General features: G+C 39.6%; 1 protein-coding gene and 1 long non-coding RNA gene across 8 annotated transcripts in view; both read left to right on the top strand.

Moving 5' to 3' along the window:
* The window catches only part of HECW2 (HECT, C2 and WW domain containing E3 ubiquitin protein ligase 2), a 415090-nt gene that overhangs the window by 164988 nt on the left and 224440 nt on the right, over nt 1-25662 (top strand). For all 7 annotated transcript variants that reach the window (XR_014265176.1, XM_082466948.1, XM_082466947.1 and 4 more), the window contains exon 2: nt 1800-2126. Coding sequence is in view for 6 of the 7 variants with exons in the window: in XM_082466948.1 (XP_082323074.1) it covers nt 1835-2126 (292 nt within the window). In the remaining variant the exon portion in view is untranslated. The remainder of the gene's footprint in view (nt 1-1799; nt 2127-25662) is intronic.
* LOC309663426 lies at nt 8801-24655 on the top strand. Its single transcript, XR_014265261.1, has 2 exons — nt 8801-17014; nt 17349-24655. It is a non-coding gene; the product is annotated as an uncharacterized lncRNA (long non-coding RNA).

Raw genomic sequence — 25662 nt, 5'->3', positions numbered from 1 at the left:
ACCTCCCCATTACCCCCCATCCCGCAGCCCCTGGCAACCACTCTTCTCCTCTCTGTTTCTAAGAGTTTGACTTTTTTCTTAGATTCCACATATAAGTGAGATAATACAGTATGTGTCTTTCTCTGACTTATTTCACTTAGCATGATGCTTCAGTGTTCATCTATGTTGTTGCAAAGAGCAGGATTTCCTTCGTTCTCATGGCTGGAAAATACTCCATCGTATGTATATATATTGGATCTTCTTTATCCATTTATTCATTGATGGACACTTAGGTTGTTTACATATTTTGGCTATTGTGAAAAATGCGGCAATGAACATGGGAGTGTAGATACCTCTTTGATATCCTGTTTTCATTTCTTTTGGATATATACCCAGAAGTGGAATTGCTGTATCATATGGTGGTTGGTTCTATTTTTAGTTTTTTAAGGAACCTCCATACTGTTTTCCATAGTGGCTGTACCGATTTACATTCCCACCAACAGTGCAGGAGGGTGTCCTTTTCTCCACATCCTTGCTAACATTTGATGTTTTCTTTTTGATAAAAGCCATTCTGACAGGTGTGAGGCAATATCTCATTGTGGTTTTGATTTGCATTTCCCCGATGATTAGTGATGTTGAGCATTTTTTCATGTGCCTGTTGGTCATCTGTATGTTTTGTTTGGAAAAATGTCTGTATTAGGTCTTCTGCCCATATTTTAATTGGGTTGTTTGGTTTTTCTTGATACTGAGTTGTATGAGCTGTTTATATATTTTGGATATTAACCCCTTATCAGTCATATCATTTACAAATATTTTCTTCCATTCAGTAGGTTGTCTTTTTGTTTCGTCAGTGATTTCCTTTGCTGTGCAAAAGCTTTTAAGTTTAGTTAGATCCCATTTGTTTATTTTTGCTTTTGCTTCCTTTGCCTTAGGAGACAGAACCAAAAAAATATTGCTACGATTTATGTCAAAGAATTTTTGGTCTGTGTTTTCTTCTCGGAGCTTTATTTCAAGTTTTTAAGCCATTTTCAGTTGATTTTTGTGTATGGTGTAAGACAGTGGTCCAGTTTCATTCTTTTGCACATGGTTGCCCAATTTTTCCAATCACCTTTTATTGAAGAGTGTTCTTTCCCCGAGCTTACATTCTTGTGGGGGAAAGTACACAGTAACCAAATAAATAAGAGCACGGTACTATGTGGTGGTACATCAGATCAGAGTAATTGCTTTTGAGAAAAGTAAAGCCAGGAAGGAGGGATGAGAAATGCTTGGCTGTTGCAGTTTTAAATAGGATGGCCGACTCTATTTCAGTGAGGAGGTAACATTTGAGCAAGCTCCTGAAAAAGGGTTTAGTGAGTTTCATTCCTATGGGAAGGAAATAGAACTTGTCGCAGTAGTATATTTCAACTCTGTTGAACATGTCTCAAAATTTTCTGTCTTGCTATTTTAAAATTTAATTGCATCAGCAAATGAATATGTGAGTGTGGTGAAGAAGAGGAGGATGCCATTTCTGAAGGAGAAAGAATAGCAGTAAAAGGGACGGTAGGGAAGTCCCCTTCTTAATTGCTCTGAGGAAGCTGTGCCCAGTGAAACTGAGGGCCACAGGTGTTTGATGACCTTTGCCGTCTTGTGACCTCAGTCTATAGAAGTTGTTTCTGACAATCATCAGTTGACAGTAGAATAATAGGTTTTATTTTGACAGCAGAAGATTATTGCATGGTTAGGCTTTAACAAACACTCATAAAGTGTTTTTATCTGGGGAAGCTTAAACTTAATTCCTTGCATTGTAGCACTAATGCTTTGTGCTTGTTTGTCTCTCACAGCTTTGTAGAAAGCCAACCTCAGAGAGGCAGACGGGATGGCTAGCTCAGCCCGGGAGCACCTGCTTTTTGTGAGGCGTCGAAATCCCCAGATGCGGTACACACTGAGTCCAGAGAACCTCCAGAGCCTGGCTGCCCAGAGCTCCATGCCCGAGAATATGACTCTACAGCGGGCCAACAGCGACACCGATCTGGTGACTTCTGAGAGCCGCTCCAGCCTGACTGCCAGCATGTATGAGTACACGCTGGGGCAAGCCCAGAACCTCATTATCTTCTGGGACATTAAAGAGGAGGTGGACCCCAGTGACTGGATTGGACTTTATCACATAGGTGAGTCAGATGAACTGGACTTGCTTGTGACTTGAGCATACATTTCACTCTGACCTTATACTAGTCTGTGTTTTCTCCTGGGAAGAAATTCACACACATAATTTAAAGCAGCCAGATCCTAGGAACTTTTTCTTCTTCTTTGGGGGGGGCCAGTCAACAATTATAAATACCTTTGCTGATATGAATACTGTGGTTCTATCTCTACCTTAATTAAATGTCAGAACCTGCAGTATTTTCTTTTTAAAACTTCACTTTGCCCTTGATCAGTAACCCCATTTTGGAAAGAGGTGGCTATTAACATTTACTAGTATTTTTAAACCGATGAAAAGGATGTTTAGATTTAGATAACTGATATGAAAAAATGTGCTGTTTCAGAAGGTTGAATTACATTAAGAACAACTTGTAGTCTAAAGTATCGTTTTATTTCAAAATTCCTTGATGTGTCCTAGATCAATTAGGTAAAGAAAGTGTCATATTCTCCTAACAAATGACTTAGAAATAGGTTACTATTTGTTTTAATAAAAGTGTCTTAGCTCTGTTTAGCTGATTTGCATCTGTTATTCATAGGTGAGTGCATGATGAATAGCACATCCCAGAAAATATAAGTATCTATTTTAATTGAAAGCAAAAATCAAAACCTACTAACCAATCATAAAGAAAATCTAAATCAACTCTGATAATAAAATCTAACATTCCCCAAAGCTGGAGAACATTTTCACTGAATGAAAGGAATTCTTTTAAAAATTTAACAACAACAGATATTTTATCAGAAAGACATTGTTGCTTTCAATGTATACTATAAGTCAGGCAACTTTCTTTCTTTCTTTCTTTCTTTTTTTTTTTTTAGTGACTAGATTGGTTGCCGGGGGAAGACTGGTTTATGCAGTGCTTCTCCGCCAGAGGCGATTTTGCCCACTTCCTCTAGAGCAGCGGTCCCCAACCTTTTTGGCACCAGGGACTGGTTTCGTGGAAGACAAGTTTTCCATGGATGGGGGTGAGGGGGGTGGTGTGTGGGGGGGGTTGGGGGAGTGGATCCAGCAGTAATACGAGCTATGGGGGGGATGGTTCAGGCTGTAATGCAAACGATGGGGAGCGGCAGATGAAGCTTTGCTCGCTTGCCCACTGGTCACCTTCTGCTCTGTGGCGTGGTTCCTAACAGGCCGTGGACCAGCACCGGTCCATGGCACGGGGGTTGGGGACCCCTGCTCTATGGGACATTTGGCAATGTCTGGTGACATTTTTGGTTGGCACAAGTGGGTAGGGGAATGGGAGGTCAGTGATGCTGCTATATATACTGCAATGCACAGGACAACCTCTCCCAACAAAGAATTATCTATCCCCACATGTCAGCAGTGCCACCGTTGAGAAACCCTGGTTGAGGCAAAGTAATATCCTGGCTGAAATTTTATTAAAATGTTAAACCCGTTGCACTTTATGTTTCTCTGGACAGAGAATTTTATATTGACTAAAATAAAATTGATTTGTATTTACTTACGTAATTTTTAATGTTTAATCATGCTAGGTAGAGAGAAATGGAAACACAAAAATTCAATGAATTTTTATCTTTCTATTTCCTCTTATCACAAAAGGAGGAAAAGTCTTCACAGTTCATCATTTTCCTCAGGTGTGTTTAAATGTACATTCAAAGTGAGGAAGACTCATGATTTTAAAATTACATTTTTATATCTGATCTCTATTATGTTCACAAAAGAATCTTACAGTTTTGTTGTGACTTTAGAAGTAACTCTTGGTTTTGATGTAATTTCACCCTTTTGGATTTCATAAAACTTTCTTTTCTCATAATTTTTTGCCTTTTTTCTCATTTGAGATTTTGTACTGCTTAATACAAGGCTACAAATAGAATATTGTGTTTTCTTAAATGATTCTTATGTGATATTTCTTTAGGACATAATCAATTTTATTTTCTCACATAAGATGGTTTCTTTTTTGTGTGTGAGTAACTTAATCTGTAAGATGCTAGAATCACTTAAGACAATGACTCCTATTACTTCATACTTTTTTACCTAATTTTCTTTCTGTTTCTTTATCTCACTTGTTTTATTTCCCTGTCTGTATTTAATTGTGAAGGAACTAAGGGATCCAAAACCAAGTTTATCTTATTCCCAAGTGACCAAATTCACAAAATCTTGGTGGTCTTATATTTCACTTTCTAGAGAATAGGCCAGAGTTCTAAATCTGGAATTAGTCCAAAGATATAGCTAGGAAAATAGAATTAGGAAATAAATCTCTTTTGAAAAGTGCTATTCTTCTTTAGTTTATTTCAAGCTGTTTCTGTACCTTTCTTACGTATTCTCATTGTATTTTTGCTTCCCTATATGAAATGTGTTTCTTTTTTTCCCTTTTGGCTGCTTTCAACATTTTTTTCTTTATCTTGGTTTTCAGCAGTTTGTCTATTGTGTACCTAGGTGTGATTTTCTTTTTATTTATCCTGGTTGGGATTCTTTGAGTTTTTTTAAGTAAATGTTTTTAATGAAAACTGTGAAAATTTTGGCCATTATATTTTCAGATATTTTTTCTATTTTCACTTTCTTCTTGTTTTTCTGAGACTTCAGTTACACATTCATTATATCATTTCATATTGTTCTACAAGATCCTGAGGCTCTGGTTAATTGTTCTTTAATCTCTTTGGTATTCAAATTCAACCATTTCTACTTACCTATCTTAAAGTTCACTAACTTTTTCTTTTTTTATCTTCATTCTCCATGTCAGGCTCATCCAATGGATTTTAAATTTTCAGTTATTTGACTTTTCATTGATAGAATATGGATTTCTCTTTTTATAGTTTTAATTACTCTTATGAGAGTCCCTATATCTTAAGTCTGTCAGACCATATCTTTGTTCAGGTCTTTGAATTGATCTGAATACAGCTGCTTTAAATTCTCTGCTAAATCCAATATCTGTGGGGGTCATCTAAGGGTCCGTTTTTATTGTCTGTTTTTCTCTTGACCATGAGTCCCATTTTCCTGTTTCTTTGTATATCTAGCAATTTTTTACTTTACACTGGACATTGAGGATTCTGTATTGTAGAAATCCTGAGTTCTGTGGCATACTTTTTATTTTAATGTTATTTTTTATTCTAGTTGGCAGATTTATTTCCTTGAGCTTACTACGTATGATTTAACACGTGGTTAGAATGGATCTATGGAAAGCCCAGTGTAATTATGCAGCACTTCTAGCTTGATGGCGTTCAGCCTTCAAGTTTGGTCTCCTCTTTGGACTTTGTTAGGGCTTGGTTTGGGGCTTTGTTAGAGTAGGTCTACTAGGCTTTACTCCAGGACTTTGTGCTTATTCCTAAGTAGTGGCATTTCTGCTGTCTAAGCTGCATGCCTGGAATGTTAACCATTCTCTCTGGCTCAGCTGTAACTCCAGTGTTCTCCAGCACTGCTTGACTTCTTTAACTCCACTACACTCTCAGCCCTGTAGCAGCTGCTCTCTGGAAAGAAGCCTTGGTAGTCTTGCCCTGCACATGTGCAGCCCAGACCTTAGCCAAAGGCTTATGGGGGATCCCCATGTGGACTTCTGGCCTTCATCCCCCCATAGCTCTTTCCTTTCCAGTGCCTTGCCTGGAGACTCTAGCCACTTCAGTTGACCCAAACTCTGATTGCTGCCTCCTTAGCTCATCAGAGCTTCCAGGAAATTGTCCCCCAGCTGAGATCTGGGTGGTCATGGAGTCAACTTATAAGTTTCCCTTCTCTTTGGGATTTTAATCTATTGTGCAATGTCAGAAAACCACTGCCTTCTAGTTTTACAGTTGCTTCATTAGGAAGGCAAGTCTGGAACTAATTACTGCAATATGGCCTGAAGCAGAAATTTCTCCCCTGCTTTTGATTTAGGGTAGACAGTAAGAGCTTCCACTTAATTTCCGCATCTAGCCATTTCCAGAGAACTCTGAATAAATAATAAATGATAGTTTGAGTCCCATGTGTTTGTCTCCTTCTTAGTGTATTTTCTAACAGTTTTAGATCCCTAGCATGGAAAAGGTGTGAGGAATTGGCACCCTCAGACCTCTTAAGGGGATGGGATGAACACAGAGACTAGAATTCAGGAATAAAGTATCATGTAGGTGGAATGAGGTATGTGGTATTTTCAGGCATGCTGTTGGTTTTAACAGGTCTTCCACAGTTAATGGCTTTAAAAGGCACAGGTCCTAACATCTAGAACATTAAAGATAGCTCATTTATGTAGTTGCAGAACCACAGCTGTGTTTAAAAGAAAGATTGGCTTATCTGGGACCTCAAAGTGAGTGACAGAGACCTTGGTTTAAGCAAAGATATCCATTTCTTCCCTGGGGCTAGCATGGACTGTTCTGACCTCTGGACTGGAGACAGCCTCACTTCTGTGGGGACTTTGCCATCCCACGTAGTGAGGGACGGGTGACAGCACTGTGGTCTTTAGCTGGCAGCCATCTCCTGATCCCATCTTCCTTATGGGGTCAGGGGGTGGGCAGCAAGCCCTTGATCTCAGGGCAGGCAGGCCCTCTCCAGACTCAGGAAGGGTCTAAACTGATGTGGTCATCCAACTAGTGAGTAGTCAAGGAGTACACATGTGACCCAGTTCTGGCCAGTGATATGTAAGGGAAAGACTTTGGGGAAACTTCCTTTTCTAATGAAAAACCAGAGCCTCATGAAGAGAGTCTTTAAACCTCCCTTTCTCTCGTACTTGGGACTCTGGTGAAAGGATGTGATATCTTGCATTGTGGCATCCATGTAGCAACCATAAGTTATCAGTCAAGAAAATTAAGAGCCAAGAATTACAGAGAAGAAAGAAAGAGCTTGGACTGGAACTCCAAAGTTCTTGCTATATATGAAAAAAAATCTTCACCTCTGTTTAAGTCATCATTAGTGAGGCTTTCTTGTACCAGCAGTTATTCCTAACTGAGTCACTGGGGTGGCTGTTATGATGAGAAAGGGGAAAGGAGGAACACAACTGCTTTTAAAGGCAGGATGAAGAGTGAGTGGGCTACTTCCATAGTAACTGCTTCAGGGTGAGGGCTTGGGCTGCTTTAATATAGGTAAAAACCACTCAGTTGTTTTTAAAAGAAGTAACAAAAAATTGACATAAAAATTTTGAAAACTGTAACTTCAAGCCATGCAGAAATTTTCAAGAGCTTAATAGAATCAATGACGTGATGGGAAGAATCTTTCAAATGAGCACTTAGTAATTTGAAAACATACAAAACAATTTTCTTGGGCCCTATGAAGGGAAGATAGGTGAGATGATGCATTTGGAGAAGACCTGAAAGAAAAGAGGAAATGCAGGGCTAAGGTGGGGAAAAGAATGTTGGGGTCCAAGTTTTGTCCTAAATTTAAGGCTGTTATGACTGAAGAGGAATATGCATAATAAGTTCTCTCTCAGGCTCTGTGAAATAGGTTTCATAGAAGCACATATAGTGGGAATAGCTTCAGGTTTCTATACCTCTTAGTAGGAAGCAGCCACTCCTCTTCAGCTGTGTCCTGAGAAGCTGGACTGTTTCCTAGCCATGTCTAGTTTTATTTGTGGAACTGAGAGATGGTCTCTATAGAAATAAGTCCCAAAGGGGAAGGATTTGGGTGGAACATAGGCCTGGCGAGGTGTGGCTTATTGGCACACCCTGCATTTTGATCATATTTCTCTTGGCTTACATTTTCTTCCTACCTAGAAGTGTGATTTGTTTTTGTTTAGCTAATTGCTAATAACGTTTTGCACTGTACAGCTTGTTCCAGATGACTTTTAGCTCTACTAATCTGGAGGGAAATCATATCCTTCTGGATCAGAAACATAAATCTTTCTTTAGGCAGTTTAGGCAATGTAGAGATCCTATTGGGAATATAAAGCAAAAAAGTTGAAAATATCAAAACACCATTTGGGGAAACTTTGAGTGTGAACATGGTTCTTAAAGCAGAAGCTAATTATATTTTCTCCTTGCAGAAAGTCTCATATGCACCCTGAGATTTCCAGAGATGATCACAATGTACCTGTAGTGCCAAATCTCCAAATTACAACAATTAATGCCTTGCAGATGGTTTCCAGAAATCACTAGGTTTATAATTTAGTGTTGGTATCCAAAATTAGAATCGACCCCTCACAAATTTAATAGTGCTATCCATTGCTTCCTCCTAAGCTCTCTAAATAAAAAGAACCAAACGCTTATCTTGTGCAAGAACACTTAGGGTACTCAACACAAACAGCTTTCCATGAAAAATCAAATGGACACTTTTTAAAGTGGAGGCAGAAAATATTAAATTTGTTTCAGGCTCACTATCTAATTCCCCTTAACCTTTAATCTTGTGCTTATTTTTCTGGCTGTTCAAAAGAGAAACACTTCAAGAAGCTTAATTTGCCGTTTCTTATGTGCAGGCAGCTTCAGGTACCTGAACAGAACTGGGAAAATGCACATTATGAAAATTAGAAGTTTACACTGTGCTGTACACCTGTGCTTCTCACAGTGCTGGTCTCTGAACTGTTTGTTACTGATCTGTAACTCGATAAGAAACATTCTTCAGAATGTAAATCAGTGTAGCAGCTTCCTTCACTGAGAAAATCTTGCTATTAAAAAAATCATCTAAAAAAAAAAAAAAAATCATCTAAACTAAGTAAAGTGCTTATTGATGTAGGTATTTCATATTCTGGATCAAGGTTCTTATCTTGTCATCGACCGGTAACAGATAAATAATTTAACATCACCAGTGGTGATACCATACAGCTACTTGGAGGCAGTCAAGGCTGGGACTTAAGAGCCCTGTGTCCCAGTCTTCATGTTTTCCCCTCTGTGTTGAAAAATATAGTCCAGTGTTTTTCAACCTTTAGTTATTTTCTCAGCACTTTCTTGGTTTTTGCAATATGGGGATTATCACTTGTACTATTAATCTTTTTCTTTAAACCATCTGATTAAAAGAAAGCAAACTGGTTATGTACCCTGACCTTGTTCTAAGCAGTAAGGTCTGGGAAAGGCTTGCTGTGTTAGCTATGTTTCTTCCTAACATACATTAACAGTCAGTAATAACTGTGTCTGTGGGCCACCCAGGATTGTCACATGCAGCACACTTTGAGAAATTCTGAGGTTATCAGTGATTAAGAGCACAGGCTCTAGAGTCAGGCAGACTAGTAAATTCAGATCTACTTACTAGCTTGGGAGAATTATGTAATCTTTTTAAACCTCAGGTTTCTCATCTTAAAAAAAAAAAAAAAAGACTAAGGAAAGTGCCAGTATCATGAGAATTAAATGAGATAATACATGCAGTGCTCTTCGCAAGGTACCTGCGCTCATTGTAAGGGCCTGCTGATTGTAAACTATTATCGTTATGTTGGCTACTATTAATAATGAAATCATCTCCTTGGTAGTCTAAAGCAGCAGCACGAATTTACCCACTGAGTGAGTCCATAAGAAGGATTTCCAGATTAAAGTGACATACTGGCTTACTTCTGCTTACAGAAAACAAAATCCATTTTTTTGAAATTGAGCTCTAGGAATTATACAAAGCACTTAAAATATGAATGCTAAATAATGCAGTGTTTTAAGTTGAGTACTATGTAGGTTCTAAACCAGCGTGCTTTCCAAGGTGATAGGAAAGCTGCAGTTTAATCTGAAATTCAGTCAAATGGAACAAATAATTTATGTATTAGGTATTTAGTTTCCAGAACAGCTGTCAAAAACAGTTAAGAGTATTTGTTCTTAAACTCTTTTTTGGGGTATTTTTACATGATTAGTGCCAAAGAAGTGTTGTTTTAGGTCATGTCTTTAAATTAAAAAAAAAATTCTCTTAGAAAATAATAGCTTTGGAAATGAAATTATTTTTTGGAACAACTTAACTCTAAATTACTTTTTGTTACCTTGTTGTATTAGTATAGGTCAGATTATGCTACAGTAATTAACTACTCCTGAATCCTTAGTGGCTTAATAGGCAAAAGATGATTATTACTAATGCTATGTATCCAACATGGGGGCTTGCTTTGTACTGTCTTTTAGGGACTCAGGCTTACCACCTCTTGATTTTTGCCATTCTGGATTATTAAAGTCTCAACCATCTTGTCATTACACCATCTGGAACATAGGGCCTCTTTGGGCAGGTGTCAAGGGAAGAGAGAGCTGGAGACTTTTATACCAGCTCTTAAATGCTTTGTCCCCAAAGTGACACATTTCATTTCTGCTCAGAGTCCGTCGTTAGCACTAGTCTCATGATCTGCCTAACTGCATGGAGACTGGGAAATGGGGAGAAGCCCTTGGCTATTTGGTGAGCAGTCAGTATCTCTGCCATAGTAGATGTGTCTGGTCTTCCATAGTCACTGCAAGAATAGATGCTGGAGGTTAGAAAGTGTCATACTTTGGGATATACTTTGCAAGGTGTTCAGAAGACTGAATGAGAGGACACATCTAGGGCAGGACCAAGGATAATACCCAGCATTATGGACGCACGATAGCAGTTACTGGAATCTGAACTCACAGCATTGCATTGGTGTCTCAGATGATCGTGGATCTTCCTTTATTATGCATGTTGAAGATTTGGTTCACAGAGAAGTCCGTGAGTTCAAAATGGTAATGGAACACTTCCCTGGACATGACGTAGGTTTCAAAAAATTGTTTAGCTCAGTGTACTGAAGACACTTTAGTATATTTAATCCCCTAACATACTGGTTGAAAGCAATACTTGAAATAGGTATTCTTCTCTCCATATAGTGACATGGTTTTTATTTTCTATCCAGTTATTCTCTAAATACTACTTGATTTTTTCCCCCATGCTGATTTGTGTCACTTTTCCCTAAAGGAGGCTTATGTAGGTGCCATAATTATTAAATGTTAAATAATTGTAAATATTTTGTGAAAATACCATTGGCCTGAGGTTTACAAATGTTTCATTCTGATATAATCCATTACTAAATACAAAATAATCCTTACCACACATGCTAATTTTGTAATGTTTGTTTTAATTGGCTTTTCATACTTTCCTAAGGACTAAATAGTGGGCACATCAATAAAGAAAGAACATTTGTAATGCCATCTTTTTATCCTCATATCTCTCTTAAAGTCAGTTTGTCTGTTATCAGTTGCCCTATCAGCTTCCTTTTGGTTAGTTTTTGCTTGATGTATGTTTTCCCACCAATTTACTTTCAGCCATTCTTTGACTGCTTCAGATATATCTGCTGTAAATCATCTATAGCTTTATGATTTTTAGCCAATCTGTGTGACCATCTTTTAAAATTGGTGCATTTAGTGTTTTTACATTTGGTGTTATTTCTTCATATATTTGGATTTATTTCCACATCTTGTTTTCTATATATTGCCTGCTTTTTCATAGGTATTTTTTTCCTTCTACTTTTATGCCTTCAGTTGAAATGATGAGTTTTCTTAACTCATCCCTACCTCTCACTTTCTTCTTCAATCTGTTTGCTTGGCAGTTGAACATTCTAGTTCTAGTCTGTTAGTGGTCATCCTTAAAATATATGTCATGTATAATTAACAAAGGTTTTAATGAATCAGTGTGTTTAAGCACCTCTCAAACTGTACAAGTATCTAAGGAGAGATTCACTACAATCACTTCCCTCCCCATCTTCTTTTTTATTGTTGACATTTAATTCCATCCTGTTTTAAACCCTTTCTTCCATATTGTCATTATTATTATTGTGTTTTTTTCATAGACAGGAATTGTTCTGGTTATATATTTTGCATAACAAACCACCACAAAACTTAGTGGCTTAAAGCAACAATTTATTGAGTGAGTAAATAATTTAAGGATGAAAAGAAAAGACATCTGAATCAGCAACACTAGAGTACATGGGGTTTGACTTTCCTGCAAAACACACACACACACACACACACATACACACACACACCACCCCCCAAAGTTGCATTCTAAAATAAATGGAAGCAAGTAGGGGGAGTTTAAATTTTAACTTCAAACCCTTGTTGATTTACCAAATCAAATAATTCTTTTTTCTGGTTAATGTAGGTAATGATAAAAGATGTCAGGTATGTCTGAAATCTTCTCTTCATTTTCTCCAGTGAGTTTTCCCCTTTATGGGCTCTCACACGATCTCTATTTCATTTTGTAGCATTTGTTTGTATCTTTAGTTTAAACCAGCCTTATGCTGGCAGTCTTTGAGGTATAGTAGGGCTGTGATAACTATCAAAGTCATTATATTAATTTCCGTTAGTTGTTTCCTACAATCTGAATGACATTGTTGGATTTTTGAATAACTACAGACTCACTTCACTTCATATGGACTTCAGAGAAACTGTATAGAACAACTCAGGTCTTCAGTCTGTTTTAAGTTGTGAGTGCCAGAGTGTTGTAACACAGTTCTAATGGTGACATTAAGGAATTCTTCCTCTAAGTTCTTGTAGTTCTACCTTCTGTGTGTATTTTTTATTTCAGTTGTGAATTGCAAACTCTCAATGTATGCATGCTCATTGAGAAAAACTGATTTGTATTTTTTATTTCAGTTATGAATTGCAAACTCCTAGTGTATATCTACTTATTGAGAAAACCTGATTTTTTCTTTTCTTACATCAAAATTTATAAAACAACAAGTAAATACGATAGATGGTCATATTTGCTCAATTTACTGTAGTTCATAAAATCATTATGAGAACCACACTAATGCCTTAATTACAAACAAACTTGAACTGGGTCAGGTCTCATGGATCCATCAACTCAGCATCAGGAATAGTGTGGATAAGAGGATGGTTTTGGAATTGGTGTGTGAGACAGACATGGATTTAGATTCTGACTCTGTCACTTAGTTGGTGCTTGGGAGTTTTTTAACCATTCTGAGCCTCCGTTTCTTCATATACGAAGTGGGAACAATACCAACTTTACACAATTGCAAGGAAGATGGAACAAGATAACACTTGTGATATGTATACAAGGGTAATTGTTTCATGGGAGGTAGCTGCCACACCAACTTCAAACATTTGTTGAGAGCCTCCTATTTGTCTGCCACTGGGCAATAGGATACAAACATGGATCAGCTCGGAGTTTAGTGGGGTGCATGATGCAGTGTGTTTAGAACAACATTACAGAGGCCATGAGAGCGTGGAGGGGGAACAGTTTAATGCTTGAGATGGATTCGGGGATGGGAAGGGTATAGAACGGGCTTCACCAAGAAGGTAAAAGTCGTTCTAGGAGGCGGGAATTGCACATGCAGATGCAGTCTTTCCCATGAAGGGCTTCATGTGCTATGTTAGAAGGTTGCGCCTCTGTCCCCATCCCCTTTCTTCCTGGCTGACTTCTGTGTATCCTTTTAGACAGGATTCAGAAGCCACCCACTCTGTCATGCACCCCCCATCTCTTTCAAGCAATCAGTCCATTTTCCTGCTCCCTCAGAAACTTTTTCGCATCACTGTTTCAGTGCTGATTGCACTGTGTTGTAATTTATCTTCTTCCACATTTGTCTCTTCTTCACATTTCCGCTCTTAACTCTTTAACTGTGTCCTGTTCATGTTGTGTCCTGAGCAGCTTTCAGTGCTGCATTATTCATGCAGATCAATTAATTTCATTAAAGAATAGGCTTTAGGCTAGAGCACTTATGACACAAAAGTAAATACTTTTTTATTGAAGATTATTTCATGTTATGTTTTTTCTTTTTTTATTGAAGTATAGTTGATGTTAATATTATATGAGTTACAGTTGTACAATATAGTGATTCACAATTTTTAAAGCTTATACTCCATTTATAGTTATTATAAAATATTGGCTATAATTCCTGAGCTGTACAATATATCCTTGTAGCTTACTTTATACATAATAGTTTGTACCTCTTAATTCTCTATCCCTATGTTGCCCCTCCCCCCTTCCCTCTCCCCACTGGTAACCACTAATTTGTTCTCTATATGTGTGAGTCTGCTTCTTTTTTGTTATATTCACTAGTTTGTTGTATTTTTTGGACTCTACATATAAGTGCTATCATACAGTATTTTTCTTTCTCTGTCTGACTTATTTCACTTAGCATAATATCCTCCAAGTCCATTGATTTTGTTGCAAATAGCAAAATTTCATTCCTTTTTATGGCTGAGTAGTATTCCATTGTGTGTGTGTGCACGCACACACACAAACACACATCTTCTTTATCCATTCATCTGTTGATGGACACTTAGGTTGCTTCCATATCTTGGCAATTGTAAATAATGCTGTTATGAACATTAGGGTGCATGTATCTTTTCGAATTAGTGTTTATATACCCAGGAGTGGGACTGCTGGATCATAGGTTAGTTCTATTTTTAGTTTTTTGAGGACCCTCCGTACTGTTTTCCATGGTGGCTGCACCAGTTTACATTCCTACCAACAGTGTAGGAGGGTTCCCTTTTCTCTACATCCTCACCAGCATTTGTTATTGTGTTTTTTTTTTTTTTTTTTTTTAATTTATTTTATTTTATTTATTTATTTTTGGCTGTGTTGGGTCTTCGTTTCTGTGCGAGGGCTTTCTCCAGTTGCGGCAAGCGGGGGCCACTCTTCATCACGGTGCGCGGGCCTTTCACTGTCGCGGCCTCTTTTGTTGCGGAGCACAGGCTCCAGACGCGCAGGCTCAGCAGTTGTGGCTCACGGGCCCAGTTGCCCCGCGGCATGTGGGATCTTCCCAGACCAGGGCTTGAACCCGTGTCCCCTGCATTGGCAGGCAGATTCTCAACCACCGCGCCACCAGGGAAGCCCCTGTGTTTTGTTTTTTTATGTCCATATTTTTTTTTAATTGGGGTATAGTTGTTTTACAATGTTGCGTTAGTTTCTACTGTACAGCGAAGTGAAGTAGAGTTCCCTGTGCTATACAGCAGGTTCTTATTAGTTATCTATTTTATACGTATTAGTGTATATATGTCAATCCCAATCTCCCAATTCATCCCATTCCCCCACCCCACATTGTGTTCTTTTTGATGATAGCCATTCTAACAAATGTGAGGTGTGTGAAGTGATATCTCATTATGGTTTTGATTTGCATTTCTCTGATGACAGTGATGTTGAGCATCTTTTCATGTGCCTGTTGGCCATCTATGTAGTTTTCTCTTAATGATTTTATTCAAAAGATGATTTTTGGTATTCATTCATTCATTTGTTCATTCAACAATATTAGGAGTTTACCCTGTACCAGGCATCTGAAAGAATTTTAAAAATATCTATATTTAATAAAGTGCTGTCACTCTAGGGTTTTTCCCAATTATTATACAATATGTTGGCCTTTAGATTCCTGTTTCCTTAAGCCATGGATTCTATCTTTAATATAGAAAGCATTAGACTTCCCTGGTGGCGCAGTGGTTGAGAATCCGCCTGCCAATGCAGGGGACACAGGTTCTAGCCCTGGTCCAGGAAGATCCCACATGCCATAGAGCAACTAAGCCCGTGCGCCACAACTACTGAGCCTGTGTTCTAGAGCCTGAGTGCCGCAACTGCTGAGCTCGTGAACCACAACTATTGAGCCCGTGAGCCACAGCTGCTGAACCCTTGTGCCACAACTACTGAAGCCCACGCACCTAGAGCCTGTGCTCCGCAACAAGAGAAACCACTGCAATGAGAAGCCCGTGCACCACAACCAAGAGTAGCCCCGGCTTGCCGCGCGCAGCAACGAAGACCCAACACAGCCAAATTTAAAAAAAGAAAAAAATATATAGAAAGCACTGTATGTTTAAATAGAAATAAATTTACTCCCTGAACTCACTGTTACTACTTTAAACGCTCACTTTTTTGGCCTTTCTTGGTCTCTTGTTTTCAAAAGTATGCATCTGCTACTCTAAGCACTCTTGGATGTTTTCCTGAAGGCTGTGAGTTTGACATGGAGAATATCTGTAGTGTTTTTGTCATTCAGAAATATATAACTATTATACTTCTAGTATGAACGAGTGCTATTATATGATTATTGATGGATCAAGGAATGATCATCCTTTTACTCTACAAAAATAAGAACAGTTTTTTAGACTATAGTTATAGCATTAAGGTGTAATATAGAAGCAAATATGTTACTCAAAGACTAACCTAAAAAAATCTTGAAATTTCCAACTGCGAATTTACATTACTAATAGGATTCTAAATATTTAGTGCTTATCTTTTTAAAGCATCCAAATAGATTTTTTTCTTTAAGTGTAAGTCTGTGGCATATTTTTGACATGATAAAACATTTCATGTGAAAAGGGGAGCCTTAAGAATTCAGTGAACATCTGGAGGAGGTTAAATTCTTAGTTTGGGGCTGTGTAACAGCCATTTTTTTCTCTGTTCACCTTAACTGCCAAAACCTGTCATTCCTGAGCCATTTCAAAGGGATAAACAAGGTGAACTGTGCTTTGCACATGACCCACTGTAACTGCTGATTTAAGCAAGGTTATATAGGTCAGCATATGTCAGCTAACTTAGAGTTTTGTGGCCCATCATGTGATTCATTTGCCTGAATGGAGTGCTACGAAACTAACAAAATTTCTTTTAGAAATTATTATTATTATTTGTTAGTCTTTCTAACTACGGCAATATTGCTAAGTTAAACAGCCACATTATCATCTTCACATTGTGTGAATGCTAATGACAGAACCCCAGAATTCCTCATTCTAAGTAAGTTTCACTCAAATGTAAGGAAACCTTGTTACTTATTTAAGGAAATTGAATGCTTGTAGTGAAGTACTGTGGTTTTTTTTTTTTTTTTTTTTTTGTCATTTGGAATCATTAAAATATATTATTCATCTATTGAAGTTTATTTTGAAAGATAGTGTCATAGGGTTTTAGATTTAGAAAAGAAATTAGTGATCATTTACTTCACTGACCTCATTTTACAAATGAGAGGCTGAGGGCCCAGATGGATTAAGTAATGTACCCATGGTTATTCAGTGAAATAGTCAGAAAAAATAGTGTCTATAGGAATTTCCTCCACAGTGGAGTTGCTTTTTAAAGGAAGTTAGGTGCTAAAGTCAATTCCTGCAGGTGATTTTTTTTTTTAACATTTGTTATTTTATTTTATTTTATTTTTAATTAATTTATTTATTTGTGGCTGTGTTGGGTCTTCGTTTCTGTGCGAGGGCTTTCTCTAGTTGTGGCAAGCGGGGGCCACTCTTCATCGCGGTGCGCGGGCCTCTCACTATCGTGGCCTCTCTTTTTGCGGAGCACAGGCTCCAGACGCGCAGGCTCAGTAGTTGTGGCTCACGGACCTGGTTGCTCTGCGGCATGTGGGATCTTCCCAGACCAGGGCTCGAACCCGTGTCCCCTGCATTAGCAGGCAGATTCTCAACCACTGTGCCACCAGGGAAGCCCCCTGCAGGTGATTTTTGAGTGTAGTCGAAATTACCCTTGAAAAACCCCGTAAGAAGGCAATGCAACCTAACAATGAGTTGAGTGCAGCTAGCTTTTCTTCCAGTATTGGAACAGACTCCTGTCTTAGCTTGAGTGCCAGAGAAGAAGTTGGCTTGTGTTTAGGGGCTGTTTTTATGTTAAAAAACCTATCATTTTAAACTAAAATTCCACTCAGCCTGGTGGGATGCTTGGAAGAGCTGCACATTTCATGCTCCCCCAGGGGCGTGCGCTCAGGGTCTGGAATGGTTCCCACTATTCTTAGATTGTTCTCTTTCTCAGTCTTTCTGCTTGTCCCGAGTGAGCCTTTTGGTTACACTGGAATTTGTTAAATGGGTATTTGCTGTGCCTCCTTTGAACTTCAATTCATCTTTGAAGATTCTGTAGTGTATGCTGAATTAGTTCCTTTAAAGTAAGCTCATAGAGATTTATTTTATAAATCATTTTTTACTAGTTTTTATAGCACTGTCTAAAATACCCCCCCAACCCAATACTTATTGTCACTTTGAGCAATACTTCGGTGAAAGAGTGCCATTTATTTATTTATTTATTTGCATTTCCCCCAATACTTTTATTAGAAAAATATCAAAAACACAGAAAATTTTGAAAGAATTGTACAGTGAACACACACATATACACATTACCTATGTTATACAATGAACATCTTGTTCTATTTATTTTATCACATATCTATCCATTGATCAATCTATCTTATTTTTGGTTGCATTTCAAAGTAAATTGCAAACATCAGTACACTTCACCCCTAAACACTACAGTATGCGTTTTTACCTAGAGTTTAACATTTGTTTATGGTTCTTTGAAAGAGTTCCATTTAAACCATCACACTTTTTCTGGTGACTTCCCTTACCAGATACACAGAGATCTATATCGTTCTGTTACTTCTCGTGCTTCCTTTGCAGTGGAGCACCCCATTCCTTGGGATTTTAAATCCACAGGGCCGAGTGTGCGTACGAGCTCTGGGCATAAGAAAGGCTGAGAGGATCTAATATGATTGCTTGGATCCTATTAAATGCCTTTGCCATAAAATATCACACCTACTCATCTATCTCTAAACCGTAACTGATGTAATTTATTGTTTTCTAAAGGCAGATGTGACCAGCACCCCAAAGTGTCCATGAGCTGAAATATTTCAACAAAATTTCTTTAATATCTCTATTAAGAAAAGGATAGGAAGAAAAAATGACATGCATAGAAAATTATTTATAAGAGGTTACAATAGAGTCTCTCTCCCCCTACAATTTACCAAAACTGTGCACTTCAAGTCAACAATACTCTTAAAAGACCTTTTTTGGGTCTGCACCCTCTGCCTTACGTGCTATCTACTGCCCCCAGTTTTTGAGGCTGTTTCTTCATTGGATGTGACACTGTCCCAACTTCCCCAGTTTTCTGGCCATTCATTCTTTTCCTCTTTGCTGAAACTGCCCCCTTTTCACCCTTATCCTCTAAGTATTCTTCAGGCTTTATTATGAATTCTCTTCTTTTTAACCTCTCGCCTTGAACAATTTCATTCACTGCCAGTCTAAGCAGAAAGCTTCATTTTCATCAAGGGTGACTGGAGCCATCTCTTCCTGGCTCATGAGAGCCAATTCTGCACATCTCTTCCCAATTCTTCATGTAAGTAGCATGAAGGCAGCTGTGTGATGAGAGCATTTATACCACAAAAAGGGGCAAACATGACAAATCAGGGCTTCCTCCCACTCACCCAGAGCTGGTTTACCAGCACACCACTAACTAGTCCCAACCTCTGCTGAAAGCTCCCGAGATCATGTCTCTCTGAATATCCTACTCATTCCTCAAACTCAGCCTGTTCAAAACAAATTGACTGACATGCCACACCAGTTCTTCTTCATTTCCCTGTTTTCGTTAGTGGAAATGCTTTTTTTATTTTTAGTTTCTCAGACTTGACAACCTTGCCCAAGGTGTTGACTTCTACCCCCTCCCTCAACCTGCACCTCTAATCTGCTACTCAGCGATGTAAGTTTTAAGTTAGCAATGATTCCTGGCACTGTCACCTCTTGATTCTGATTTTGTTTAGGTCTTTTTTTTTTTTTAATTAATTTATTTTATTTTATTTATTTATTTTTTATTTATGGCTGTGTTGGGTCTTCGTTTCTGTGCTAGGGCTTTCTCCAGTTGCGGCAAGCGGGGGCCACTCTTCATCGCGGTGCGCGGGCCTCTCACTATCGCGGCCTCTCCCGTTGCGGAGCACAGGCTCCAGACGCGCAGGCTCAGTAATTGTGGCTCACGGGCCTAGTTGCTCTGCGGCATGTGGGATCTTCCCAGACCAGGGCTCGAACCCGTGTCCCCTGCATTGGCAGGCAGATTCTCAACCACTGCACCAACAGGGAAGCCCTGTTTAGGTCTTTTTTATTAGCTACCGAAGTAATCTCCTCAGTCGAACATGCTCTAGTCCGGTCCATGTTCCACATTATGGCCAAACATTTAATAAATGTAAGTTTATTTTTGCCAGGCATTAAACTAAGTGCTTTACACATCTTACCTCATTTAATTCTTAAAACAACCTTATGGAGTAGGGTATCAGTTAGGATTTGTCAGTGACTAAAAAGAACCAAACAAACCTAACCCTTCCCTGGGCCAGTAACTGTGGCCCGGAGAATGGCATATGCAAATTATCCTCCAACCCAACCAGGTTCTGCCTGGAGGTAGGGGTGGGGTGGTGCTATACAAGCTACACTGCTGAGAATGAGGAGAGAGATGGATGCTGTGTAGTGCAACAAATGTCTAATTTAGGCAGTTGTTAGTATCCTCATTTTACAGCCAAAGTAATAGACCAAGAATTTAATTCAAGGTGTTTTCAATTAGCATAAGGAGGAGTTGAACTGTTCCTGACTTTGTAGCTTATGCTCTGTCTATTATCCTTCGTCATAAACCTCCCAACTCACGTAACAGAGGCTAGAGATCAAGTGTTTAGGCTACGAAGTTGGGTAGACATGTATTTAAATCTCTGCTTTGCCACTTGCTTCCTGTGTGATGTTGAGCAGGTTACTTACCCTCTCTGATAACAGTAGCAATCTCATAGGAAATAATAAAATCCCCAGTAGGATTTTTCTGCATACATGTAAAGTGCTGGGCACAGGACTTGGTTTAATAAGAGTATAGGAGGTATCCACTATGATGATGATGATGATGATGATTAAACTGCATATCTGAGCCAGGCAAAGAACATTTTCTGTTTCCATTTGCTGTACTGCCGAGTACAGCCCATTACTTTTGGATAAAGTATTTTTTGAGTTAACAAATAAAACTAAACACTGTATGTAGGAAATATGATGATGGCAATTGTACTTCAGTTGATGAATAGCATCATTAGTGTTCAAGGATGTTAATATGGAAATCGTTCTGGATCAGTGTCAGCTGAGGCTCCCAGGTGAAAGATGACAACCACGTCTACATTTCAAAGTGAGATGCTTGATCACCCAAGCAGCACTTGGGAAGGAGGTGGTCCAGAATCACTCTCATGACCCTTTCCTGGCCACCCAGGTGCCCAGAGTTGTTGATTTGATGGAGGGTTTCTTTGGGGGCATCGTCCATGTGCTGGGAAGCCTGTTCTTTCTGTCACACACATACTTGTCAGAGAGATGTAAGGTGCTTCCCTCCACCTCAAATCAAGTGAGAGGGATGTCAGGGGAACTGCTCTGAGAGGCTCACAAGTGTCCTCTGCAGTGTGAGGGACACGGTAGACTGGTCACAGTCTGACCCTCTCCTGGGGACTCTAGAGGTAATAAGCTTTGGCTGGACCTCCGAGTGAGGAGGGCTTGCTGGCAGTGGCCTGCACGGCCTGAGTTGTTGGCATAAGAATGCATGTTTCTTGTGGACCAGGGGTGGGGTCTGCCCACGACAGAGCTGGTGTGGGGTCATTGTCACACCTGCTCAAGGGACTACCTGGAGAGGCTGCTGTCTCCCAGGGGCCACCCAAAGGGGCGGGACAGAAGACCTTGGCAGAAAGAGGCCGAGTGCGCTCCCAGAGTCCCAGCATCTCTGGTGGGTAGAGGGCTGTAAGTGACCACGTCAAGGAAATTGCAGGTGAGAATCTCCAGAATGGGGTATGTCTCCAGAACCCAGGAAGGTCCCCTGGAGAGAGAGATACTCCAAGCTTGCAGAGTACAGGTGCCAGATTGTGGCCATGCCAGCTCAGTCAGACCTTCTCTCCCTCCTGATCTCTCTTCCTTCCACCCTACTGTTATCCTGAGAGAGTCAGAAACTGGTGGGAAATAATTCATGTGGTGGAATCCAGGCACATCTCCTTTTCTCTCAGAGGCTTTCTGTAGACCTACGCGAAGACAGAAGAGAAGATGTCATTGTAACCGAAGCTTGAAGTTTTGTCTCTGACACAGGACCAGACATTTTATTTGCAGAAGTGAACTTTTTTGTGACTTGGTGTGACCAAAGGACTTTTCATTATCTCAGAATGACCAGAAAAGTGAAGGGCCCTGCTCTCATTCCATCCAATGGTGGGCGAAGAACTAGTCCCTCAGAGCAGATTAGGACAAGCAGCAGGGTTGTAGGATAGGGTTAAGTCATACTCAATGAGTCCTGCTTGCTCAATGTAATAGTTCACTGAATACCCAGTTATTAAATTTATATTGAAAAATATGGGCTTAAACAGGGTCTTTGGAATTTGAGGTGGAGGAGACAGTTGAGATTTGTTTTGCTTGATTTTCAAGTTGCAAATTGTGATGTTACAAGACTGGAGGTTACAGGGATGTTACAGGCATGGTTTTAGTCTTAGAGGTGAAATTGAGCTGACTGGGACCAGGCAAAGTGGGATGGAAAACTGTACTGTTGGGGAAAATGCCTTTCTCTGATCTCTTGCTTCTAAGTCAGGCTGACTGACAGCTGTGCTCCAGTCCCCCGGAGAGAACCACTTTTGAAGAAATACACATGTGGCATCAGGCTCTGAAGTATTTGTGGAAAAGCAAAGCATTTCACTCAAGAGCAGCGAAAGAAGAGAAAATCAGGGGACCGTGTTCTCTGTGCTTTTGATGACATTGGTGGGATACAGCTGGATGCGGAGGTGAAGTTCAGAGCAATGATCATCGCCAACGACAACAAACAAAAAGCTGAGGCGGGTCTGCCTCAGTCCTTGAGGCATAAAGTGCAGGGTGACTGAAATGAGGCCACCTGTCTCTCCGAACAGCCTCTGTGTTCCTATAGGGACCAGCACGAACTGACAGGCCAAGAGACGCGAGAGATGGTGTGGGCAGTCAGTGTAGCGATGGTAAACCTCAAAGGATGCCATCTCCCTCAAAGGGAGAGCTCCGAATCAGAGAGTGAATAAGAAGGCAGGATTAAGGTTGTAAGGTTTCAGTCTTCCCTCCAATTTATCCATGATACTGTGTTTACAGTGCTTTTATATTTAGAGAGTTCTTTCAGGAACATTTCATGTAATTGTTATAGCAACCAACCACCTTATTAACTATGCCACCTGTTGGTGGAAACTAGATGAGGAAACTCGACAGGTTAAGTTGCTTACCCAAGGTTAGATAGACGGTAACAAAATTTGATCAAAGTTGTCTTGTAATTTCCTAATTCGGAGAGCTCTCTCCAGTGTACCAGCCTTTACTGCTGTGTTAACAACTGCGGGGAGAGGATTTCAGATGATTTTTGGACAGTTTTAAAAGATCTGATAGTGATGTATTTATTTTTAAGTTTGCCTTCTATTTTTGGCAAAGATACTGGTTTTCCATTAATGGACTAGGATAAACTTGTTTAAGTGAAAGAGTAGAAATTAAAAAGCACTAAGTAAATAGTGCTACCGAGATGTGGCAGTAATTGTGATGGGGGCCAGTGCACATGTATGTTTAGGAACTACCAGCCTAAAGACTTTTGCCCAAAACACAGAGCTTATAATTCAGTTACATCCTCTGAATGTTATTCTGGAATTGTCTCATGTGGCTCAGTCCCAACTTCACAATTAGATTATAATCTCTTTTTGGACAAGGACTGTGTCTTTTACTGTGTCTTTTATAATATAGATGTTATGGGTTGAATTATGTCCCCTACAATTTGTATGCGGAGGTCCTAACCGTAGTACTTTAGAATGTGACCTTATTTAGAGAGAGGGTCTTTATAGAGATAATCAAGTTAAAAATGAGGTCATTAGGATAGACCTTAATCCAATATAACTGTTGTCCTTATGAAAAGGAGAAATTTGGATAAAGACGTGCCATTCAGGGAGAATGCCATATAAATATGAAGACAGCCATCTACAAGCCAAGGAGAGAGGCCCGGAGCAGATCCTTCCCTCACAGTGCTCAGAAGGAAATAGTTCTGTCAACACCTTGATTTCGGACTTCTAGCCTCCAAACTCTGAGACAATAAACTTCAGTTTAAAATACCCAATTTGTGGTACTTTGTTATGGCAGCCCTAGGAAACGAATACAGTAGGTATTTGCTTAAATACTGAGGATGTAACTAAATAAGAATTCTTAAACTGAAAAACATGATCTTCTTCCAGTGCAATTCTGATCAAACTCATGAGTTTTGAATTAAAAATGCCTGTTCGGGAGCCTTAAGGCCTTCTCAGGCTGCCCCTTCTCTCTCTTTCCACTTCAACAGTGTCCCCCCGACCCCAGTCCTGCCACAGCACCGCCATATCCTGAGCTTGGGCACCCTCTGGTGTGTCTCCTTTTATGTGAGGTCCCCTAGATGTCTGGACTCTGCCACCCTGTGTCAGGTAAAGGGCTGTCCTCCTTTCCACAAACCTTAGTACTGAACCTGGATTGCTTTTTTTAAACTTCCAGTGCTTTGTAGTTTTGTTTTTTTTTTTTACTTCTTCTGGCCAGAAAAAAAATTGTTATCCTTAGAAGTGGTAGCACCCACTAAAAAGAGCACTATTTGAATTCACCACAGAGCCTGGCCCTTAATTCAAAGATGCTGCTGCCTCCAGCTGAGCTGTTGCCTTGTATGGCATTTGAAGCTCCAGAGTCTGTACTTATCTGGATGGGCTGCTGTTACCATAGCTCTCAGCATCCTGTATCTTTACCATTTGTGGGTGTGTGTCTTCTGCTGTAGTCTGTGAGTTTGCAGACTGGCCACGTCTTAATCATGTTTGGATCCCCAGTTCCTAGTACCAAATTCAGATTCAGTATGAGTTTGTTGAATCAATGAGCATTTTAAAAGGAAAACTGAGGTTCAGTGTCCTATAGGTTGTATTTTAATTTGCCATACAATTGAATTCAATGATACGTTGTACCTGAAATGTTCTTCTAGTCTTTATTTTATTTTATTTTTTTTTAATAAGTTTATTTTATTCATTTTATTTTTGGCTGCGTTGGGTCTTCGTTGCTGCATGCAGGCTTTCTCTAGTTGCAGTGAGCTGGGGCTACTCTTCATTGCAGTGCGAGGGCTTCTCATTGCGGTGGCTTCTCTTGTTGCGGAGCACAGGCTCTAGGCACGTGGGCTTCAGTAGTTGTGGCACGTGGGCTCAGTAGTTGTGGCTCGCGGGCTCTAGAGCGCGGGCTCAGTTGTTGTGGCGCAGGCTCTAGGGCGCGCGGGCTTCAGTAGTTGTGGCTTGCAGGCTCTAGAGTGGCGGCTCAGTAGTTGTGGCACACAGATTTAGTTGCTCCGTGGCATGTGGGATCTTCCCGGACCAGGGCTCGAACCCATGTCCCCTGAATTGGCAGGCGGATTCTTAACCACTGCGCCACCAGGGAGGCCCTCTTCTAGTCTTTAGATTCAGAATATTGTTGATTTAGAGAATGTTTTTAGTTCTGGACTGGATTCCCAAGATATTTTGGCTCCTGTATTTCTAGGGAGCTTTAGGAAATGTTTTCAATGGTTTAGGTAGCTATCTGGACCTAAACACAGCAGATGGACTTAAATAATTCCTTGCCTTTTTCCATAATCTCTTAAAAATCTATTTCTATGATTTAGATTGGATATATATGATCATTTTCTAGAATCTGTTCTAAGTTTAAACCACTCTATTTTTAAGTTCTGTTCTCTGTGACTGAATGTTAAAAAAAATATATGGCTGTCAGCACACTGATAAATTGGTCCTCTTGGATGATATTATATTTCTCATCACTTTTAGGATTATGTCCAGATTGTACTGTTGCTATTTACCAATTAAATATTTCCCCCCGAATGTGATATATGCATTTTTATTTTGAAGGGCAAGGCAATGGAATGATGATGATATTTACAAATCCTTGCATCCAGAAATGAGAACACCTGGAAGCACAACAAGAGTATTTATATCTTTTCATGATCAAGTCAGGCGTGATGACACTGCCGTCCTA

This window comes from Balaenoptera physalus (genome assembly GCF_965194825.1).
Source record: "Balaenoptera physalus genome assembly, chromosome: 6".
Classification (NCBI taxonomy): domain Eukaryota; kingdom Metazoa; phylum Chordata; class Mammalia; order Artiodactyla; family Balaenopteridae; genus Balaenoptera; species Balaenoptera physalus.
Note: the sequence above shows the minus strand (reverse complement) of the source record. Positions and strands in the feature narration are given on the sequence as shown.